Source organism: Propithecus coquereli, unplaced genomic scaffold, assembly GCF_000956105.1.
Source record: "Propithecus coquereli isolate 6110/MARCELLA unplaced genomic scaffold, Pcoq_1.0 Scaffold720, whole genome shotgun sequence".
Classification (NCBI taxonomy): domain Eukaryota; kingdom Metazoa; phylum Chordata; class Mammalia; order Primates; family Indriidae; genus Propithecus; species Propithecus coquereli.
Genome location: NW_012153286.1, coordinates 343,313 through 365,496, shown reverse-complemented (window position 1 = coordinate 365,496; position 22,184 = coordinate 343,313). Strand labels below are relative to the sequence as shown.

General features: G+C 35.6%; 1 protein-coding gene and 1 pseudogene across 1 annotated transcript in view; both read left to right on the top strand.

Moving 5' to 3' along the window:
- BRCC3 (BRCA1/BRCA2-containing complex, subunit 3) overlaps positions 1-20,274 on the top strand; it is an 80,047-nt gene extending 59,773 nt beyond the window's left edge. The window contains exons 8-11 of the mRNA XM_012661583.1: positions 14,296-14,427; positions 14,939-14,982; positions 18,883-19,052; positions 20,172-20,274. Coding sequence (XP_012517037.1) covers positions 14,296-14,427; positions 14,939-14,982; positions 18,883-19,034 — 328 coding nt within the window. The 3' untranslated portion in view covers positions 19,035-19,052; positions 20,172-20,274. The remainder of the gene's footprint in view (positions 1-14,295; positions 14,428-14,938; positions 14,983-18,882; positions 19,053-20,171) is intronic.
- On the top strand, positions 4,819-5,249 carry LOC105824211 (annotated as a pseudogene).
- Positions 20,275-22,184: the final 1,910 nt, after the last annotated feature.

Genomic DNA, 22,184 nt, shown 5'->3' with positions numbered 1-22,184 from the left:
TTTTCTCCTCTCCTTTAGGTATTGCAATTAAACATATATTTGGCCTCTTGACAATGTCTCACAGTTCACTGATGCTGTTCATTGCTTTTCAGTCATTTTTTTCTATCTGTGACTTATTTTGTATAGTTTCTATTGCTGTCTTCTAGTTTACTAATCTTCTGCAATGTTTAATTTACTGTTAATCCTATCCACTGTACTTTTTAATATCAGGCATTGTGATTTTCATCTCTAGAATTCTGATTTGGATCTTTTTTTATTTCTTCCTGTCTCTATGTAACAGGTCCAATCTTTCCTCTAGCTTCCTGAACATATAAACTAGTTATAATGGCCATTTTAATGTCTTTGTCTACTAATTCTTATTACTAAATCAGTATCATTGCTGGGTCAATTTCAAATGATGTTTTTTTCCTCATCATGGGTTGGACTTTTTTGCTACTTTGCATGCTTGGCAATTTTTGATTGGATGCAGACATTGTGATTTTTACCTTATTGGGTACTAGATATATTTATATTCCTAAAAATATTCTTGGGCTTTGTTTTGAGATACTGTTACGTTACTAGGAAGCAGTTTTATCTCTTCAGATCTTGGTTTTAAGCTTTATTAGGCAAAACAAAGCAGTGTTTAGTACAAAGTTCATTTTTCCCCACTGAGGCAAGATTCTTTTTTTTAGTACTCTGATGCCTCCAGAATTATGAGATTTTCTATTCAGGCTATTGTAAATAAGTGCTATTCCTGGCCCTGTGTATATTTTGTGGTCAGTTTCCTTTTATCCCTTTAGGTTGTTCTTTCCCTGACTGTCAGTAGTTTGTTCACTCACACACCCTGATCAGTTGTCAACTGAATGCTTGAAGAGGATCCTCCAAAGATCTCTGGAGTTCCCTCCCTGTGCAGCTCTCTCCTCTGCAGTACTTTGCCCTGCAAACTCAAGCTGCCTTGGCTTTCCCAGAGCCTCAGCTCCATCTTCCCAACTCAGGGAGACTGCCAAGCTCTACATGGCAGTTCCCCTTCCTGTGCTGCAGCCTGGAAACTTTTTCTAGTTTACCATGAGTTCAATCTGATAACTCCAATTCCATTCCCACACCTTAGGGTTCATTCTAGCAGTCCCCCTTTCCATATTTGCAACTTTTTTCTCCAACAGAGAGAAACCTTGCTTCTGCTATCTGCAATATGTTTACTTATTGCTCAGTCTTAGAATATACAAAAAATAGTTTCAGAATTGCTAACCTATATCATTGTGAAAAACAAGCCTAATAACTAGAGATTAAAATTGGTTTACACTTGTTTTTATTAGTTATAATTAGTGTAATAATTATAACTAATAAAAATATAGTTCTTTTTATTAAGTATAATTAACATGCAAAAATTGCATATTTAATGTGTACATTTTGATGAGTTTGGACATATGTCCAAGAGTATATACTCAAAATAATGTGTTCACAGTTATCTGGGTTTGGTCTTTTTTTCTCCACACCACTTCAGTGTGGTTATATTATTCATTTGAAAGACAGTTTTTCTTATTTGTTTTTCATTTTAGGATTTTTTTCTAACCCATACTTCTTTTTTCCCTTTGGAGTATATGAATTATAAACATGGTTCCAAAAGTCAAAAGTCAGAACTATATAGTTTAGAGTTTATTTTGCATATGCTGATATGGATCTAATATTATCTCTTTCCAAATGGTTATCCAACTGACCTAAAACCAATGATTAAAAAGTTTATCTTCACACCTGTGATTTTAGATGCCACTTTTTCTCATATACAAAAATTCCCTATTCACTTGGATCCATTTCTGTACTTTCTATTCTGTCTTGCTGTCCATTTATTTACTAATATGACATTAATTATAGTGGCTTTATAGTATGTTTTACTATTTGTAAGGCTAGTCTCTATTGCAGTTTTTCTTTTTCAGGGTTTCCCTGACTATTCTTACAAATTTTGTTTTTCATGTGAACTTTATTATCAACTCATCTAGCTCTATAAAAATGTTTTTTGATATTTCTATTGAGACTGTGTTAAATTTATAAATTAATTTGTAATTAATCTTTATGATACTGCATTGTCCCATCCAAGAACACTGGGTATCTTTCCATTTGCTCTTGTCTACTTTTGTGTCTTTTAAGAATGTTAAGTTGTTCTCATATATATTTTGCATATTTATTGTTGAAATTTATTCCTAAGTATTTTATCTTCTTTTTTGCTTTTGTAACTGTGTTTGTTTTTTCCATTATATCCTCTGTTTTTTGTTTGTATATTTGAAGGCTATTACTTCTGTATGTAAATTTTTACCTTCCTGAATTCTTTTAATCTTTGAGTTAATTTTACCTTTTATTCTCTAGAGCTTTCCAGATAAATATCACATCCCATCTGTAAACAGAAATATTTTTACTTCTTATCCAACTGCTATTCCTCTAATTGATTTCTTATGTTCAGTTACATTGCCTAATATTTCCTTTACAACATTAAATAGTAGTGGAAATAGTAGGCAATCTTGCTTTGTTTCTGATCCTTGTGGAAATTTCTGTAGTATTTCTACATTAAGAAAGACTGTATTCAGGACTAAGGTATACATACTTTTCATATTAAGAAAATATCCATAAATTCCTACTTTCTGCTTTTATTCTGTGTTTTAATCAGAAATAGGTGTTGAATTTTGTTAAGTTTTTCACTGTCTATCTATGGAGGTAATTACGATTTTCCTTAGATCTATTAATATGGTGTATTAGGCTGGGTGTGCTGGCTCATGCCTGTAATCCTAGCACTCTGGGAGGCTGAGGCAGGAGGATCGCTTGAGGTCAGGAGTTCAAGACCAGCCTGAGCAAGAGTGAGACCCTGTCTCTACTAAAAATAGAAAAATTAGCTGGGCATGGTGGCGAGTGCCTGTAATCGCAGCTACTCAGGAGGCTAAGGCAGGAGAATCACTTGAGCCCAGGAGTTTGAGGTTGCCGTAAGCTAGGCTGGTGCCATTGCACTCTATCCTGGGCAACAGAGTGAGACTCAGTCTCAAAGAAAAAAAATTTAATATAGTGTATTATATTATTGATAATAGTTTTACTACTATTGAGCCAATCTTGCCTTCCTGGAAAACAATTTAGGTTACGATATATCTTGATGTGATATTGGATTATGTTTGCTTATATTTTATTTAGTACTTTTTCATCAATAATCATAAGTGCTATCTTTCTGGAATATTCTTTTTTTTGTACTATCTTTATGAGATTTAGGTATCTATATTACACGCATATTTGCTTTGTTAGAATTGTTTAGAGTTTTCTTTCACTTTCTAGGCTCTGGCACAATGTATGTAGTACTGAGGACAATCTATGCTTTGATAATTCCCTAATGAAATCAACTGGGCCTTTTATTTTTTGTGGGATAGTTCTTTGATATATTTCTCTATTTCTGCTGTGGGAATTGATCTGTTTATGCTTTCTGTCTATAATAGGGTCAATTTTGATAAAGTGTATTTTCCTAAGAAATTATTCATTTTACCTGGTTTTCAAATTTATTTACATAGAGATCTGTCTGCCAGATAGTCTGTTATGATATTTTAAATCTCTTCTATTTCAAAAGTTATCTCTCCTTTATCATTTCATACTTTGTATATTTGTGCTTTTTCCTTTTTTCCTTGGTTATGTTAGCTAGTGGTGTGTCAGTTTTGTTAATTTCCCCTGAAACAATAATTTTCATTTAGTTATTTTTTCTATTCCTTACTTTATTAATTTTTTTATATTTATTAATTCCTTCCTTATGTTTTATTCTGGTTACTTTTTTGTGCTTTGTCTTTGTGTTTGGAGGTTGGAATTTAATATTTTTGGTCTTTCATTATTATTGATATATGTACGTAAGGCTGTGAATCTCTGCTGATGTTTGTTTTAAATATATCCTATAGATGCTGACAAGTAGCATTTTCATTTTCATTACTTTTTAATAAGTTATGTAATTTTACTTTCCCTTTCACTCACCCATTGTGCTGCCGTCTTCCTTCCCTTCAATCTGGTATCCATGCTGTAGCCTTTACAAAATGGTCGTGCTCCCTAATACTCTCAGAATAAAGTCCCAAATTTGCAGCTTTTCACAGTTTTCTTATTTCTCCAGCCGTGTACTCTCTCAGTTGTGTATATGCTCACTCAGTCTACAGTATCCTTTCTCCTTATACTACCTGGGCAATGTCTACTCAATTTTGAAGATGAAGATCAAATTTAGGCATCTTTCTCTGATACCTCTTAACTACCAATACCACTCCAGTTAAGCATTCCTCCTGGAAACTTAATAGAATCCCATACTTCCTTTGTCATAATACTTATAACATTATATTTTAATATTTTTTCTTTCTACTAACATTGTAAGATCCTTGAAACAAAGCTTACCTTTTTATCACTGTTGCCATGATACTTAAATAAATATCTGTTTAATGTCCCTTCAGCTGTAGACTTCAAAACTAGTATTTTAAGACGTATATTCTGACCTGTGAGCTCTAGCATACTCTAGATCTTCTTTGTCATGAACTTAGTTTGGATGGTGGTGTTAGTTTTTCAATTGAAGTGTAACACACATACAGAAAAGTATACAAATTGTAAGTGTCCAGCTTAATTTTCACAAAGTGAAAAGACACCTATGGAACCGTAACACAGATCAGCTCTATGAATTTTCACAAAGCAAACGTGCCTATGAAAGTGCAACACGTATTAAGAGCCGAGGCTGGCGGGCATCGGGGGCAGAGCGGTGCCATGCACTATGAGAGTTCGCGGCCAACTGCTCCTTTGTTTTCCCCGCTGCTGTCGCAGCCATCTATAGTCAGTGTTCTAGAGAGAGAGGGGATGGTGGGCCGGAACAGTGCCCTCGCCACCAGTGTATGTGGGGCCCTTTTCATCAGGTATTGCATTTACTTCCATCGCAAGAGAGAGTGACCCCAACTTCAAGAACAGGGTTCAAGAACGAAGAAAGAAACAGAAGCTTGCCAAGGAGAGACCTGGGCATTCCAAGTTACCCGAGCTTAAAGATGCTGAAGCTGTTCAGAAATTCTTCCTTGAAGAAATACATCTGGGTGAACAGTTACTAGCTCAAGGTGAATACAAGAAGGGTGTGGACCATCCTACAAACATAATTGCCGTGTGGACAGCCACAGCAGTTACTGCAGGTGTTACAGAAAACTCTTACACCACCAGTGTTCCAGATTGCTTCTGACTAAGCTCCGGACAATTAGAGAATTGTAAGTGCTCAGAGCTTGGCTGAAGATGATGTGGAATGAGAAACAAATGCCAACATAATAAAATCTCAGTTAAGGCCGGGCGCGGTGGCTCACGCCTGTAATCCTAGCACTCTGGGGGGCCGAGGCGGGCGGATTGTTTGAGCTCAGGAGTTCGAAACCAGCCTGAGCAAGAGTGAGACCCCATCTCTACTAAAAAATGGAAAGAAATTAATCGGACAACTAAAAATACATAGAAAAAAATTAGCCGGGCATCCTGTAGTCCCAGCTACTCGGGAGGCTGAGGCAGAAGGATTGCTTGAGCCCAGGAGTTTGAGGTTGCTGTGAGCTAGGATGACGCCATGGCACTCTAGCCTGGGTAACACAATGAAACTCTGTCTCAAAAAAAAAAAATCTCAGTTAAAAATATTTTAAAAATTCTTAACTTGGAAGTTGAGCATCTCTGGGGGAATAAGGGCATACACGCTTGTTATGGACTATCCTACACTGAAATCTAACAAAGTTAATGTTTACTTCATATCCATTTGTCTGTTTATTTTTCCCAGTGAAAGTGTGTTTTGATAGAGAGCTTTTCATTTTATAAATACATTGTGAGTTAATGAAAAAAAAAGAAAAGGAAAGAAAAGAAATAGAACTGTACCGGCGCTCCAAAAGCCTATTTTGTGGCTTCTCCCAGCTGTTATCCCCTCCCTCCTTTACAAAGGTAACCATTATCTTTATTTCTAACAACACAGGTTCTCTGTTTTTGAATTTTTATATAAATGGGAAAATACAGTAAGTACAGTTTTGTGTATGGCTTCTTTCACTCAATATCTGATATATTGTGTATATCAGTAGTTAGTTTATTGCTATGTACTATTTCATTGTCAGAATTTACCACAACTTACTTATCTATTCTCCTGTTGTTAAGCATTTGGGTTGTTTCCAGTTTGGGGCTATCATAGATAAAGCTGCTATGAAAACAATCCTTATATGTGCCTCCTGTTGCACATGTGCATGCATATCTTTTGGGTATGTACGTAGAAGTGGAATTGCTGAATTATCACTTTAGTAAAATATGTCGCAGAGTTTCCCAAAGTTATTGTACAAATTCACATCCCTGCCAACAGTGTTTGAGGTTTTTCATGGCTTAGCAGCTTCACTGACAATTAACGTTTTCTGACTTTTTCATTTTTTGCAATTCTAACGAGTATGCAGTGGTATCTCATTGTGGTTTTAATTTGCATTTCCCCAGTGACTAATTAGGTTAAGTACCTTTTAAAATGTTTATTGGCCTTTTGGATAATTTCTCATGTATAAGTCTCATTCATTTTTCTTTAACTTTCTTATTACTTGGAAAGACTTCTAACATATTCTGGATACAAGCTCTTTGTCAGCTGTACCTATTCCAAGTATCTTCTCTGTCTCCCTGACCTGGTAATGGTATCATTTGATGAGCCTAAGTTGTTTATTTAATATAATAGTCCAGGTTATCTTTTTATCTTTTCAATCTACTACTTTTAAGTGTCCTATGCTATTTACTAAATCTTTCTTTACCCCGAAGAGATGGTGCTTTATTTAACCACTGATATTTAAATCTATAATCCAATTAGTGCTGACTTTAGGATGTGAAGTGTGATGGGAGTCAAGTTTCCTTTTTTCCCATATGTGTATCCAATTGACATAGCACCATTTATTGCTGCCTTGCCACTTTGGCTTAAATCAAGTGTCCATATATGTATGGGTACATTTCTGGACTCTAGTCCATTCTATTTTTGTCTATGTGTCTATCCTCATGCCATTAATACACTATATTAATTATTGTAGTTTTATAATAAGTCTTAATATCTGGTAGTGTTAGTTCTCCCCTTTGTTGTTCTTCAAGATTATCTTTGCTGTTCTTGGCCCTTTATAATCACATATAAATTTTAGGATCAGCTTGTTGATTTCCACAAGAAAACCTGCTGAGATGTGTCAGCTGAGATTTGGCTGGGATAGGATCGGATCTATTTATCAATTTTATGCATCCCTCCATTTATTTAGATTTTACTTATTTTCTCTCAATAATATTTTCTATTTTTCAGTGCAGAGGTCTTACACATCTTTCATTTAAATTATTCTTAAGAATTTGGTGTTTTATGCTATTATAATTGGTATCTTTTCAAAATTTTTATTTTCTAATTAGTGCTGGTTATTTAGATAGTAAGTTGATATATGTATATTGACATTATACCCAGCAGCCTTGCTAAATGTACTTATTGATTCTAATGATTTATCTGCAGATGTTGTTTCCTTGGGATTTTCTATGTAAACAATCATGTCTTGCATAAATAAGGGCAGTTTAATATCACCCTGTCCAATCCTTATACCTTTTTATTTCTCTTTCTTGCCTTATGCTGGCTCAGTCTTCCAGTAAAATTTTTGAATGAGATGTCAAAGAGAATGCTTTCAAAATTTCCCCATTATCTCTGATGTTTACTGCAGATTTCCTGTAGGTAGCCTTTATTATAATAAGGAAGTTCTATTCTATTCCTAGTATTCTAGGAATAGAATAGGCTCTTTTCTAGGAATAGGAATAGAAAGGCTCTTTCTCATGAATGAGCATTGAATTTTATCAACTGCTCCTCCTGCATTTATTAACATAATCATATGATTATTTTCCCTTACTCTTTTATTGTGGTAAATTATATGAACTGATTTCTGAATCTGAAACCAACCTTGCATTCCTTATTCATTATGTATTATCTTTTTAATGTATCACTGGATTCAGTAGGCTAATCTTTTTAGGAATTCTATAACTTTGTTCATAGCTGAGATTGATCCATAATTTTCTTTTCTTTAAACACCCTTGCTAGATTTTGATATCAGGGTTATGCTGGCTGCATAATACAAAGTAGAAAGTGTTCCCATATCTCAGTTTTTTGTGCTAGTTTGTGTAAGTTTGGTATTCTTTTTTCTTAAAATGTTTGATAGAATAGAACGGATTAGCAATCTTGGTATGGAATTTTTTAATGAAAAATTTTAAATTACGAATTCAATTTCTTTAAAAAAAAACATAGGACTATTCTGATTTTCTGTACCTTTTTAGTTTTGACAAGCTGTACTTTTCCAGGAATTTATCCTAGAAATTTTATTTACATTGTTCACAGTATTTTCTTATCCTTTTAAAGTTTGTAGGATCTGAAGTGATTTCCCCTTTTTCATTCCTTACATTGGTAATTTTTGTGTTCTCTGTTTTTTCCTTGATCAGTCTTGCTGGGGATGTATTAAATTTATCAATCTTTTCAAAAGAGCCATAAATGTTACTTTAAGCACTGCTTTAGGTATATCCAGAATTTTTATTTTTTTAAAAAATATACTTCAGTTCAAAATATTTCCTAATTACCTTTGTGATTTATTTTTTGATGCAGTAGTTATTTAGAAGTATATAACTGAATTTCAAGTCATTGGATAATTTCACACATAAGATGAACTCAACACATGCTACCCCCATATTTCACTGAACTCAACTATAAAACCTGGACAGAAGGCTAGGCCAGCTATTTGTGAACTCTGGAAAGCAAATAACAGTCAGATGGGGGAAGGACTTCAAAATTCAAAATATCACAGAAGTGGTGGTATAAACAAGATCCAAAGTCTCATAACATAATATCCAAAATAGCTGGGATACAAATCAATATTACTCAACATATGAAGAACCACAGAAATCTCATCTTGTATGGGAGAAGAAAATCAGCAGACACAAAAGGCAAGATGACACATACGTTGGAACTATCTAACAGGACTTTAAAAGCAGCCATTGTGAAAATGCTCAAACTATCAAACACAAAAGTGTTGATACTAATATTTAAAAAGAGAGTATCCAGTGAGATTTAGAAGATAAAAGAACCAAATGGAAATTTTAGAATCAAAAAATATAATAACCACAATTTAAAAATTCACTAGATTATAAGTGAGAACACAGTACAGATGACAGAGGAGTCAGTGAACTTGAATATAGGTCAATAGAATTATCCAATGTGAACGACGGGCAGGGAAAAAAAAATGGGTAATAAGGAACAGAACTTTGGGAACCTGTAGAAAAACAGTAAAAGGTGGCAAAGGATAGATATATAAATCAATGGAATAGAATTGAGAGTCCATAAATAAACCTATACATTTATAGTCAAATGATTTTCTTTCTTTCTTTCTTTTTTTTTTTTTTTTTTTGAGACAGAGTCTCACTCTGTTGCCCAGGCTAGAGTGCCGTGGCATCATCTTAGCTCACAGCAACCTCAAACTCCTGGGCTCAAGTGATCTTCCTGCCTCAGCCTCCCGAGTAGCTGGGACTACAGGCATGTGCCACCATGCCCGGCTAGTTTTTTCTATGTATTTTTAGTTGTCTGATTAATTTCTTTCTATTTTTAGTAGAGATGGGGTCTCGCTCTTGCTCAGGCTGGTTTCGAACTCCTGAGCTCAAACAATCCACCTGCCTCGGCCTCCCAGAGAGCTAGGATTACAGGCGTGAGCCACCACGCCCGGCCTCAAATGATTTTCAGTAAGTGTACCAAGATAATTCAACAGGTAAAGAAAAGGAAATTCAACAAATGGGGGGTGAGACAACCGGATATCCACATGCAAAAGAATGAATTTGGACCCCTAACTCACCCAATATACAAAAATTAACTTAGAATGGATCAATGACATAAATAGAAGAGCTAAAACAATAAAACCCTTAGAAGAAGACATAGGAGTAAATCTTCACAACCTTGAATTTGGCGGTTTCTTTGATACGATACCAAATACACAAGGCACAAAAGAAAAAACAGATAAATTGGACTTGATAAAAATGTTTGTACATCAAAGGACATTATCAAGAAGGTGAAGAAATAGCCTACGGAATAGGGAAAATAGTTACAAATTATATAAAGCAGTCCCCCCTTATCTTTAGGGGATATATTCCAAGATCCCCAGTGGCTTACTAAAAACCATGGATAGTACTGATCCCTATTACACCATGTTTTGTCCAATACATACATACCTCTGATAAAGTTTAATTTATAAATTAGGCATAATAAGGGATTAACAACAATAATAATAAAATTGAAAGTGTATATAACAATATACTGTTCACAATTTCAAGAATAGAAGATTCATTCTTACAATAGATAGATCTTAGCAACCTCAGCATATATTTTCTATTTCCCAATTAAGTCAAAAAATTTCACCTTTTCATTTAAAGGAAGCACTTTATGGCTTCTCTTTAGCATATCTGAACTGCTAGCATCACTATCTTGTGTCCTGAGGCCATTATTAAATAAAATGAGGGTTACTTGAACATAAGTACTAGAATACTCTGACAGTTGATCTGATAACCAAATAGCTGCTAAGTGACTAATGGGCAGGTAGCATATAGAGCATGAATATGATAGACAAAGGAGTGATTCGTGTCCCCGGCAGGTTGGAGTGGGACAGCGCGAGATTTTATCACACTATTCAGAATTGTTCTAAATTTAAAATTTATGAATTGTTTATTTCTGGAATTTTCCATTTAATATTTTTGGATCATGGTTGACTGCAGGGAACCGAAACCATGGAAAGTAAAACTGAGGATAAGGGCGGATTATGTATATGATAATAGTATGGCATCCAGAATATGTATAGAATTCTTACAACTCAACAATAAAAAGACACACACCTCAATTTAAAAATAAGCATTCAACACAGGACTGGAATTCCTACCCAGAACAATTAGGCAAGAAAAAGAAATAAAAAGCATCCAAATTGGAAAAGAAGATGTAGAATTATCTCTGTTCACAAATGGCATGATCTTACATGTAGAAAACCCACAATAAAAACTGTTAGAACTAATAAATGAATTCAGCAAAGTGGCAAGATAACAAAAATCAACACACAAAAATCAGTTTTATTTCCATGCACTAATGATGAATAATCAGAAAAGGAAAGTAAAATCTCATTTATAATAATATCAAAAATAACAAAATACTTATGCATAAAATTAATATTGCTGAAATAAAGACATATATAAATGGAAAGACATCCCAAGTTCATGGATTGGATAACTTAATATTGTTAAGATACTATACTACCCAAAGCTATCTACAGATTTAATGCAATCACTATCAAAATCCCAGCGGCACCTTTTTTTTTGAAAAAATAGAAAAATCCATCCTAAAGTTCATAGAGAATCTTAAGGCATCCCAAATAGGCAAAACAATTTTGAAAAAGAACAAAGCTGGACAATTTACGTTGCCCGATTTCAAAAGTAACTACAAAGCTAAAGTGTGGTACTAGCATAAAGACAGACATAAACCAATGGAACAAAATGGTGAGTCCAGAATTAAATTCTCGCATATATGGTCAAACAAACTTCAACAAGGGTGTCAAGACCACTAGATGGGGAAAAGACAGTCTCTTCAATAAATGATGTTGGAAAAACTGGATATCCACATGCAAAAGAAAGAAGTTGGACCTTTATCTTACACCACATACACAAATTAACTCAAGATGGATTAAAGACCTAAACATAAGACCTAAAACTGCTAAACTCCTAGAAGGAAACATAGGGAGAAATCTTCACGATATTAGATTTGGCAATGACTTCTTGGATATGACACTAAAAGCACAGCCAACAAAAGCAAAAATAGACAAATTGGACTACATAAAACTTAAAAACTTCTTTGCATCAAAGGAAACAACTGAGTGAAAATGCAACCTATGGAATGGGAAAATATTTATAAATCATGTATCTGATAAGGGGTTGATATCTGGAACATAAAAAGAACTGCTACATCTCAATAAAGAAAAAAGAACTTGATTTAAAAGTAGGCAAGACTTGAATACACATTTCTCCAAAGATGATATGCAAATGGCCAACAAGCGTATGTAAAAATGCTTGACATCAGTGGTCATCAGAGAAATGCAAATCAAAACCCAATGAGATATCACCTCACACCCATTATGATGACTACTATTTTAAAAAATCAGAAAATGACAAATGTTGGTAGGGATTTGGAGGAGTTGGAACCCTTATGCATTATTGCTGAGATTGTAAAATAGTGCAACCTTTATGAAAAACAATATGAAGTTTCTTTTAAAAATTAAAAATAGATCTACCATATGATCCACCAATCCCACTTCTGGATATATATCCAAGACAATTCAAAGCAGGATCTCAAAGAGATATTTTCTCCATTTTTTCATCGATTTTGCCCATCTTCCCCTCTATTTTTTTATTTTTTACATATTTTAATAGTTACTCTAAAGTTCCTTTCTATTAATTCCAATATCTGTGTCATCTGTAGGCCTTTCTCTATCAACCTTTTGTTTTGATCATGTCACATTTTCTTGTTTCTTCACATGTCTCATCCTTTAAAATATTACATGGCAGATTTATTAAAAAGAACCATATATATTGGACTAAATATTATTATTTCCAGGGAGAAAGCATGCCCATTCCTGTATCAAGCAGCCAGGATAAAAATCTTAGTACTTCTATCCAGCCAGAAGCTACCTGCGTCAGCTCTGTTGCTACGTTAGTTATTCTCTGTTTTACTTTGGTTTGCCAGGCTTTGAGCACAGGGGAGATCTTCCCTATAAGTATTCCATTTCCCACTTCCTACTAGGAATTTTAGATCTAAGAAACATGAAATAATGAAGATCTCTCTGTTTTCAGCTTGAGTCCCACCTTCTTATGCCTCCATATTCTTAGCAAGTCCTACAGGGTAAAGTCAGCAGGAGAGGAGAACTAACTCTATGTTGTGGGCTTCTACAGATTTCAGTCTGTCACATCAGCCCACATGATTGTTATAAGCCCCACTGGTTTCTCTTTACCCTAGCAAAGTTCATCTTTATATGACAAGCTCCATCCTTTACCTTACTATACTTCCAGACAGGACAGATGCCCCTGGGAGAAGAGTGGCCACTGGTCTCTACTCATTTACTCATTGTCTCTCTCTGGAACATAGTCATTTAGACTTATCTTTGTATCCACAGCTCTCTGGTGTCTTTTCTTTAATCTATACTTTTTGTTTTATCTGTTGTTTTCTTATTGTTATGGTGGGAGCAATGGTCTTTAATGATCTTCTATGTCCTAACTGGTAGCAGAACTACTGGATCACTTTAATCCAATTAGGAATTGAGATGATTCAAAGTTGGGCTTCCAGTCCATGTATGGGCTGGTCTTTTTGTTACTCCAAGGGGCCTTTTGAAAATCACCAACAACTATGGCATATTCTTTCATGAATTCTTCCCTGACTGCTTGGGTGTGGAGAGGGGGAAGGGGTGCTTGTAATTCCCTATCATTTGTGTTCCATCTAGGTTGTGGTATGGGGCCAAGACATACTCTGGTGGGGAAGAAAGAATGGGGAACTAGATCTTATACTGCTTTACCACCATGACCAATGGGGCCGGCCCCATGGTGCCAGGGGCCCTCAACCTGGATTCGCCACTGAACTCAGCGTTAGGTAGAATTTAGGTATATTAAGGTAAGAAGTGGGTAAAGGTAGGTTGGTTGGCCTTAGAAACAAACATATCTGTTTCTCCCATTATAGCATGAAAAAGCAAATATTTATGAATTTCTTACCTATTTCCCCCCAGGAGAGAGAATGGGAAGTGGAGATCACTGGTGAGCACTTAGTTAGAACAAATGAGCATTTATTTGAGTAATCCCATCTACAAAATGAATCTGATAGAGTCATTGAAGAGTCTGCAATGCCTCTTCTCTAGACTTTTGTGATGCCTCTTCTTCAGAGCTTGGGATTAATTTGTTCAACCTCACTGGCAGCTTCCTAACTGAAAATAATATTAATTAGCTATTCCCCTTGTCTTGGGAGCAGACATAAGGACCTTGAACTCCCAAAGCTTCTGTTAACAGAAGTGGCCTTAGATTCTCTATGGGAGTATTAGCTCTGCAAAGAGGCTTCCAATTTTCTCCCCAGATGATGCCAGTTTGAACTCTGTCCACTTTGAAGTTGACCCATTAAATGAATTATAAGAACACTTAATCTTTGAAGTATGCTGTATCCCAAAGATTCAATTAAAACTACAGAGAACTTCTGATTATGACAACTCAGGGTTTAAAAACTGACATGAACTGATTGCCTTGCAGGTATGAGAGAATTGAAATCCCAATCCATATTGTACCTCATGTCACCATTGGGAAAGTGTGCCTTGAATCAGCAGTAGAGCTGCCCAAGATCCTGTGCCAGGAGGAGCAGGATGCATATAGGAAGATCCACAGGTAGAGACCCTCTTCTTTCCTTTTATCTTTAGCAACTTTTGAGCCCCCTTTCCTTTCACCTCTCTGGGAGAAAGCTTTATAGCAGTGTCCAATCATATTGTATGATAACAATCTCTTTAATATTTGTTTTTCTTCTGCTATACTTTGGATCCTTCAAGGGCAAAGACACTTTCTTCTTTGGTTGTGAAAACAAGATAAACCACAACATCTTAGTAGTCCTGTTGCCTGCCAAACACTAGGTCTTGCTCAATAAATGCATACTATGTCAAGGCTTTGGTGAGAGACAGTAATTTCAAAATTATCTCTTTGAATTATCTCTTGAATTTTTGAATAAAATCATATACCTCAAATCATTAAAAAGTTAATAATAATGGGAATTTAAATTATACATATTTGTCTAATCCAGTTGGCAAAGATCTGATGCAGTTAATTGTTTTGTTATAGTCCATGACCATTTTATTTTCCCTTCAGTGCTATTTTGCTACTAACCTAAACTATTTTATCCCTTTAGCCTTACACATCTGGACTCAGTAACCAAGATCCATAATGGCTCAGGTAAGATTTTTTTTTCCTTGAATATAGGCAGTGATCCTTGAAATACTCAGCTGACAGAGGCAAATTTAGTTTGATTGAAGTGATGGATACAAGTTATCCTTGGGTTTCCTTTCCCAAGAGTTTTATGATCCTGCTCCCGACATTTCTTTTGAACCCTGGGGATCCATGAATGCTGTAAATGCAACCTAGAGTAAGAAGGGAGGAAAGATAGGAAAGAGCTTTATGATAGACCTACTCAGTGGTGTGCTGGCACATGCTTAACAACCAGTTCTCAAGCAACAGGGAGAGCCCTGGTTTGTTCTGTTTGCCAGTTTCCATGGCATAGTATCCCTAGAATGGCTGATTTCAAGTAACTAACATGGCATCAATTTCCTAAAGTTGAAATAACTGGCCCTTGTGAGCCAGTGATGAGCTGGTTCTAGCACACCAGTACCAGCCTATTGTGGTGAGAATTGAAAGAGATGGATGGACAGACAGATAGATAGATAGAAGCGAAGGCATGAGGGAGAAAATCCTGTCATGTCAATAAATACAGAAGGAATTCCTATACAAGGCAAAGGAACGAAAATATCAATACAATAAATATACTAACTCACTTTTCCCCCAACATACACACCTCCCCAGCCACACTTTTCTGACTAACCCTGACTCCCCGGTCATTTTTGTCATTCTGTACAATCTTTCCCTATTACTGGCAAGGTCACCAGTGAGGACAAAGTGGGAAGCTTTCAAGTGTTATAGGCAATTACTTTTTGAAGAAAGAAAAAAAGGGAGAAATAGCTTGGTCTGTCTGTCTCATCATTTCTTTTTCTTTCTTTTTTTTTTTAAAGTAAACTTTCTTTTTTTTATTTCTTTCTTTGTTTTTTGTTTGTTTGTTTGTTTTTTGTTTTTCGAGACAGTCTCGCTCTGTTGCCCGGGCTAGAGTGACGTGGTGTCAGCCTAGCTCACAGCAGCCTCAAACTCCTGGGCTCAAGGGATCCTCCTGCTTCAGCCTCCGGACTAGCCGGGACTACAGGCATGTGCCACACCTGGCTAATTTCTTTCTATTTTTAGTAGAGATGGGGTCTCACGCTTGCTCAGGCTGGTCTCAAACTCCTGACCTCAAGTGATCCTCCTGCCTCAGCCCTCAGAGTGCTGGGATTATAGGTGTGAGCCACCATGCCCAGGCTGTCCCATCATTTCTGTCCGGGGTAAAACATGACAAAGAATTAAAAGTTACTAATACATATAACCATACTCTAAAGCTACAGTAATTTAAAAAGTATAAGTAATAGTTCAAAATGGACAAATAGATCAGTGGAACTAAACAGAGCCCAGAGACAGGTCCATGTATATATAAGAATTTATATTTAATAAAGGTATTACTTCAAATCAATGTAAAAAAGGATGGATTATTCACTAAGTAGTATTGGAACAGTTCATTTGGTTGTTAGTTCATTCATTCAGGAAACATTTGAGTGCCTATTTTGCTGGCACTACTTTGCTCTATAGTGCTGAGCAAAGCAAAAGAGACCATCTTAACCTACATGGACTTACATTTTATTTCCATTTGGGGGAAAATAGATTCCTACCTAATACCCTACACAAAAATAAATTCCAGATGTATTTAAACTTTTACTATTAAATATGGTACAACCACTTTGGGAAAGAAGTTGGCAATTATAATTGCCAAATGTCCCACTGGTTCCATTCCTAGGCATATACCCAAAAGAATTGAAACAGCTATTCAAATAAAAACTTATACACAAATGTTCATAGCAGCATTATTCACAATAGCCAAAAGGTGGAAAGAACTCAAATGTGCATCAGTGGGTGAATGGATAAACAAAGTGTGATATAGCCATACAATGAAATACTAGTCAGCAACAAAAAGAACAAACTACTGATACATGAACAACCTGGATGAGTCTCATGAACATTATGCCAGGTGAAAGAAGCATCACTCAAAAGGCTGCATATTCTAGAGTTCCGAATTCAAGAATAACTAATGTATGGTGACAGCAAGTAGATCAGTAGCTGCCTGGGGCCAGAGGTGAAGGAGTATTTAACTACAAAGGGAACTGCAGAGGGGATTCTTTGGGGTGGTGGAAATGATCTGTATCTTGACTTGCAGTTGTTACACAGGCTGTCCTAGTCATTAGCTTACTATATAGTAATACCTGAGGCTAGGTAATTTATCAAGAAAAGAGGTCTATTTGTCTCACAGTTCTGCAAGCTATACAAGAAGCATGGAGGCAGCATCTGCTTGGCTTATGGTCAGGGCCTCAGGCTGCTTCTACTCATGGCAGAAGGGGAAAGGGAGCTGGCATGTACAGAGATTACATGGCAAGAGAGAGAAGGGGAAGGTGCCAGGTTCTTTTTAACAACCAGCTCCCATGAGGACTATTAGAACGGGAACTCACTCATCACGACGAGGAGGGCACCAAGCCATTCCTGAGGGATCTGCCCTCATGACACAGATACCTCCCATTAGGCCCCACCTCCAACATTGGGGATCAAATTTCAACATGAGGTTTGGAGGTTCAAATATCCAAACCACAGCACAGAGTATACATTTGTCAAAACTCATAGAACTGTACACTTTAACTTGGTTCATTTTATCATCTGTAAATTACATCCCAATAAAGCTCATTTTAAAAGGTAAAAAAATACAGGAGGAAAATATAAAAGAATATTTTTCACACTCTAGGGGTGTCATGGCCTAAGTATAATCTGAAAATCTGAACTCACAAAAGAAAAGTTTGACTAAATAAAAATTCAAGACTTTTATAGGCCCCTACAAAAAATTTAAAATGTTAATTATAATCTTTAAAAGAAGTACAGATTAAGATAAAATTACCAGTTTTTCACCTTTTCTTTTGGCAAAGATTAAACTGAGAGATAAGTAAGGATGCAAGGGAAGTGAACAGTGCCCCTATTCCTGGAGGTATAATTTGGTACCATCTGGAAAATACTGGATAATTGGTTTTAAAATGTACACGGACTTAGGTCTAGCAATTCCACTTAATCACAGTCTTTATAATAGCAAAAAATTAGATGCCACTGAGATGTCCATCAATAGGGGACTTATTAAATTGGTCCATCCATTCAGATGAATATTCTGCAGCCCTTAAGAAGGAAAGCTAGATCTTTATTGACGCAGAAAGATGTCTATCATATATTGCTATGTAGGGGGAAAAGTTAACACCCAAAATAATATGGTTTTTATTCAAAAGCATACACATATATGTATACATATATCTGAGAAGATATGCCTCACAGTGTTATAGTGGTCATTTCAATAAGAGTTACATATTATGAGAGAGAAAAATATATTTCCATGAGGTGGAATTTATTTTAAAAGAGTGCCATGAAGCTGAACATTCACAGTAAGGCATGAAAGTCGATAACTCCCTTACTCTTCATCCCTCTGTTTTTTTCTCATTTTAAAAGAAGAGCTCTTGAATTAATATATTTATTTCTTCAATATATATAACATTTAATAAGTAATTTTCCTACAGGGCTCTGTGGAAAACCAAGTTGCAGAAGGCAGAGTTCTAGCTCTTTAGGAGGTTATGGTGGTTTACAGTGTGGGAGTGTCTGAGGGGCTAGGGAAAGAACCTTTCCATGGCTCTTAGCCCTTTTGCCTAATGAAGTAAAGAGCCAAGCCTCCCTCTGGCTTATGGTTCCAGGGGTGTTCACGATAGCCTCAGAATAAGTATCTTCTTTGCTTAGCTCTTCGGTCTTTTCCCTGGCTGGGCATAGAAAGTTGTTTACCAGTCCTACTTATTACACCTTTTGTACTTCCTCCTCCAACCCCTTCTTTCTGTGCTCATGGTTGGGTTGTTGGTGGTGGAGTGGGAACATGCTAGTGGACAGTACTTTTCCACAGTTACCTCATGTATGTTTTTCCTATTGAAGTGTTTACCAAGAATCTGTGCAGTCAGATGTCAGCAGTCAGTGGGCCTCTTCTACAGTGGTTGGAGGACAGATTGGAGCAAAATCAACAACATTTGCAGGAGTTACAACAAGAAAAGGAAGAACTTATGCAAGAACTTTCTTCTCTAGGATAAAGCAGGAGACAAAGTGGGGTAAAAAACTTTTTTCAATTTGTGTACTAAATGTGACCTGAAAATGCACATAACTTATGTGCAGGCAGACAATGGAGCCGCTTTTTTTATATCCTAGTGGATAAGTTTTTCACATGTAATAAACATAAGATTTCTTCCTAAAAGTTTCATTAGATCTTACTGAACCCTTCTACCTATAACTGGCCTACAAAGAGCATATGCAAGATGATTTAAGCAGAATATGAAAGTTATTTTTTAAAAAGGCTATGGGAGGTACATTGGCAAGGGATATCTTGGAATAAAATGTCTGGGAGTGTATTTTAAATGTTTGTTTTGCCATTTTTTAACTTGGAAGTCTTTATTTTCATTTTCAAATACATTCACTGCCTAGAGTAAGTTAAAGTGAGAAGAGTATTTCATATTTTTATTTTGTAGTTATGATGCTTATGCTGAACAAGTAAATAATAAATACACTAGGGTTAGTGTGAAGTGTAGGTGACTCAATAGCACCCCACCTCTATTATTTGCCCATTCAGAGGCATGTCTCATGTCTTCCTTCTTGATCTCTAAAATACGTATTCTGAGATACCTATCTCTTGAAGCTATGTGGGCGTCCTTTTTAAACAAACAGATGAGTTTCTAGCATATTTGACTCTGAAGTGAATTCCCATTGAGGAGATCCTATCTGCCTAGGAATTTCCATTATAATATAAATGTGTTTTTCCAGAAACATTTAGGATTTAGGATGTAATAAAAATCATGCTTTAAAAATTTCAGTTGCTTTATTCTTATCATGTGTAACCACAAATGATAAGTCTGTTTTCAGAAGAGTCAGGACTATTGTATACAAGAAATTAAAGTAATAAAGATTGTTTTCAATTTTTTTTTCTTCTTGTTTCTCCCCAGATATTGTTTTGCAAATTTCAAAGTGTAGTCCAGAACCACCTCCATCAAAATCACTTGGAGGTCAAACTCTGTCTTTGGGGGTAGAACCCAGAAATCTGCATGAACTACCCGGCTGATTCTGAGGCATACTAACATTTGAAAAGTACTACCACAGGGCATGTGGAATGTCAATGTTATATTTTCCATAATTCGCCACAGAACCAGTTCTTCTCTATTCTTTTTCTTTCCCTATAGGAAAGATGAAAATGTCCAGTGTAAAATTAATTAAGCTAAATCAATTTTGAAGAAGAAAAAGTTGGAGGACTCACATTACCCAGCTTCAAGACTTACTATAAAGCTGTAGTAATCAAGATAGTATTGGCAAAAGAATGACATATAGATCAATGGAACAGAAGAGAGAACCCAGAAATAGACCCACATGAATATGCCCAACTGATTTCAACAAAGTGCAAAAGCAATTCAGTGGAGGAGGGATAGTCTTTTCAACAAATTATGCTGGAGCAATTGGAAACCTACAGGCAAAAAAATGAACCTTGACCTAAATCTCTCATCTTTATATACAATTTAACTCAAAATGTATCATGGACTTAAATGTAATACATAACTACAAAACTTAGAAAAAAGTCATAGGAGAAAAATCTTCAGGATCTCGGGCTAGGCAACAAGTTCTTGGACTTCACCCCAAAAACACAATCCATAAAAGGAAAAAATTGATATATTGGACTTCATCAAAATTAAAACCTTTTGTTCTGTAAAATATTTAAGAAGAGGAAAAGACAAGCTACAAATTGAGAGAAATTACTTGCAAACCACATATCTGATCAATCTGGGATATATAAAATGTGCTCAAAACTCAATAATAAACAAACAGTCCAACTAGAAAATAGGCAAAAGACATGGACATTTGACTAAAGAGGATATATGGATGGCAAGTAGGCACATTAGAAGATGTTGAACTTCATAAGTCATCAGGGAATGTGAATTATGACCACAATAAGATAATGATTTATCAGAATGGCTAAAAAAATGTAAAATGATACAGCCACTCTGGAAAAGAGTTTAGAAATTTCTTATAAACATATACTTACTATATGACCCAGCAATTGCACTTCCTAGACATTTATTCCAGAGAAATGAAAATCTATGTTGGCACAAAAACCTGTACACAAATGTTCATAGCAGCTTTATTTTTAATAGCCAAAAACTGGAATCAACCCAGATTTCCTGCAATGTGTAAATGGTTAAACAAATCATCCATACCTTGGAATCCTACTCTGCAATGAAAAGGAACTATTGATATAACCACTTGGATGTACCTCAGGGTATTATGGTGAATGAAAAAAGCCAATCTCAAAAGGTTATATACTTTATGATTGCATTAATAACATTATTGAAATAACAGAATTATAGAAATAAGGAACAGATTAATGGTTGCCAGGGACAGGGACTAGAGAAGATGTGGGATATGTATGACTATAAAGGGAAGACACAAGGAGTTCCTTTTTGCTCATGGAACAGTTCTGTATCTTGATTGTGGTGTTAAGTACATAAATCTATACCTGTGCTAAAATTGTGTAGACCTACATATACACAAATGAATGCATGTAAAATCTGGTGAAACTGAATAAAGTCTAGTCTATACTATTGTCAATATCTTGGTTATGAAGTTGTACTACAGTTATGTAAGACCTTACCACTGGGGAAAACTGGATGAAGGGTACATGGGACTCTCTGTACTATTTTTTCAACTTCCTGTAAGTCTGTAATTATTACAAAATAAAAAGTTACAAGTTTTAAGTAAGGAACTAGAAATGATGGTACCTATTTTATGAAATAAGAAAAAGGTGATAAAAAGAAAATCTGAGGGGAATAAAATGATTTTAATACTTTTTATAGGCCAACCTTGAGCACAAGTCCCTTTCCCTTTCTGGGTTTTATTCTCTTTGGGTATAAAATGAAGATTAGAGTAGATGACCACCTAGGTTCCTTTTAGCTCAGTGGTCAGTCTTTAAAAGTATTGAGCATCACAAGGAACAGCGATGTGAACAAGACATATCATCATTTTCCCAGCTGTACCAATTTGGCTTACCTTTACACAAAATATTGCATTCCACACATAACTCTGTACCCCTTTGTGTATACCAGATTCTTTATTTTCAGTCATAGCCAAGACTCTCATGGGAACAATACATACTTGTTCTCTCTCTATTTTCTTATCTCCTATACAGTTAACTCATTGCATTCTGA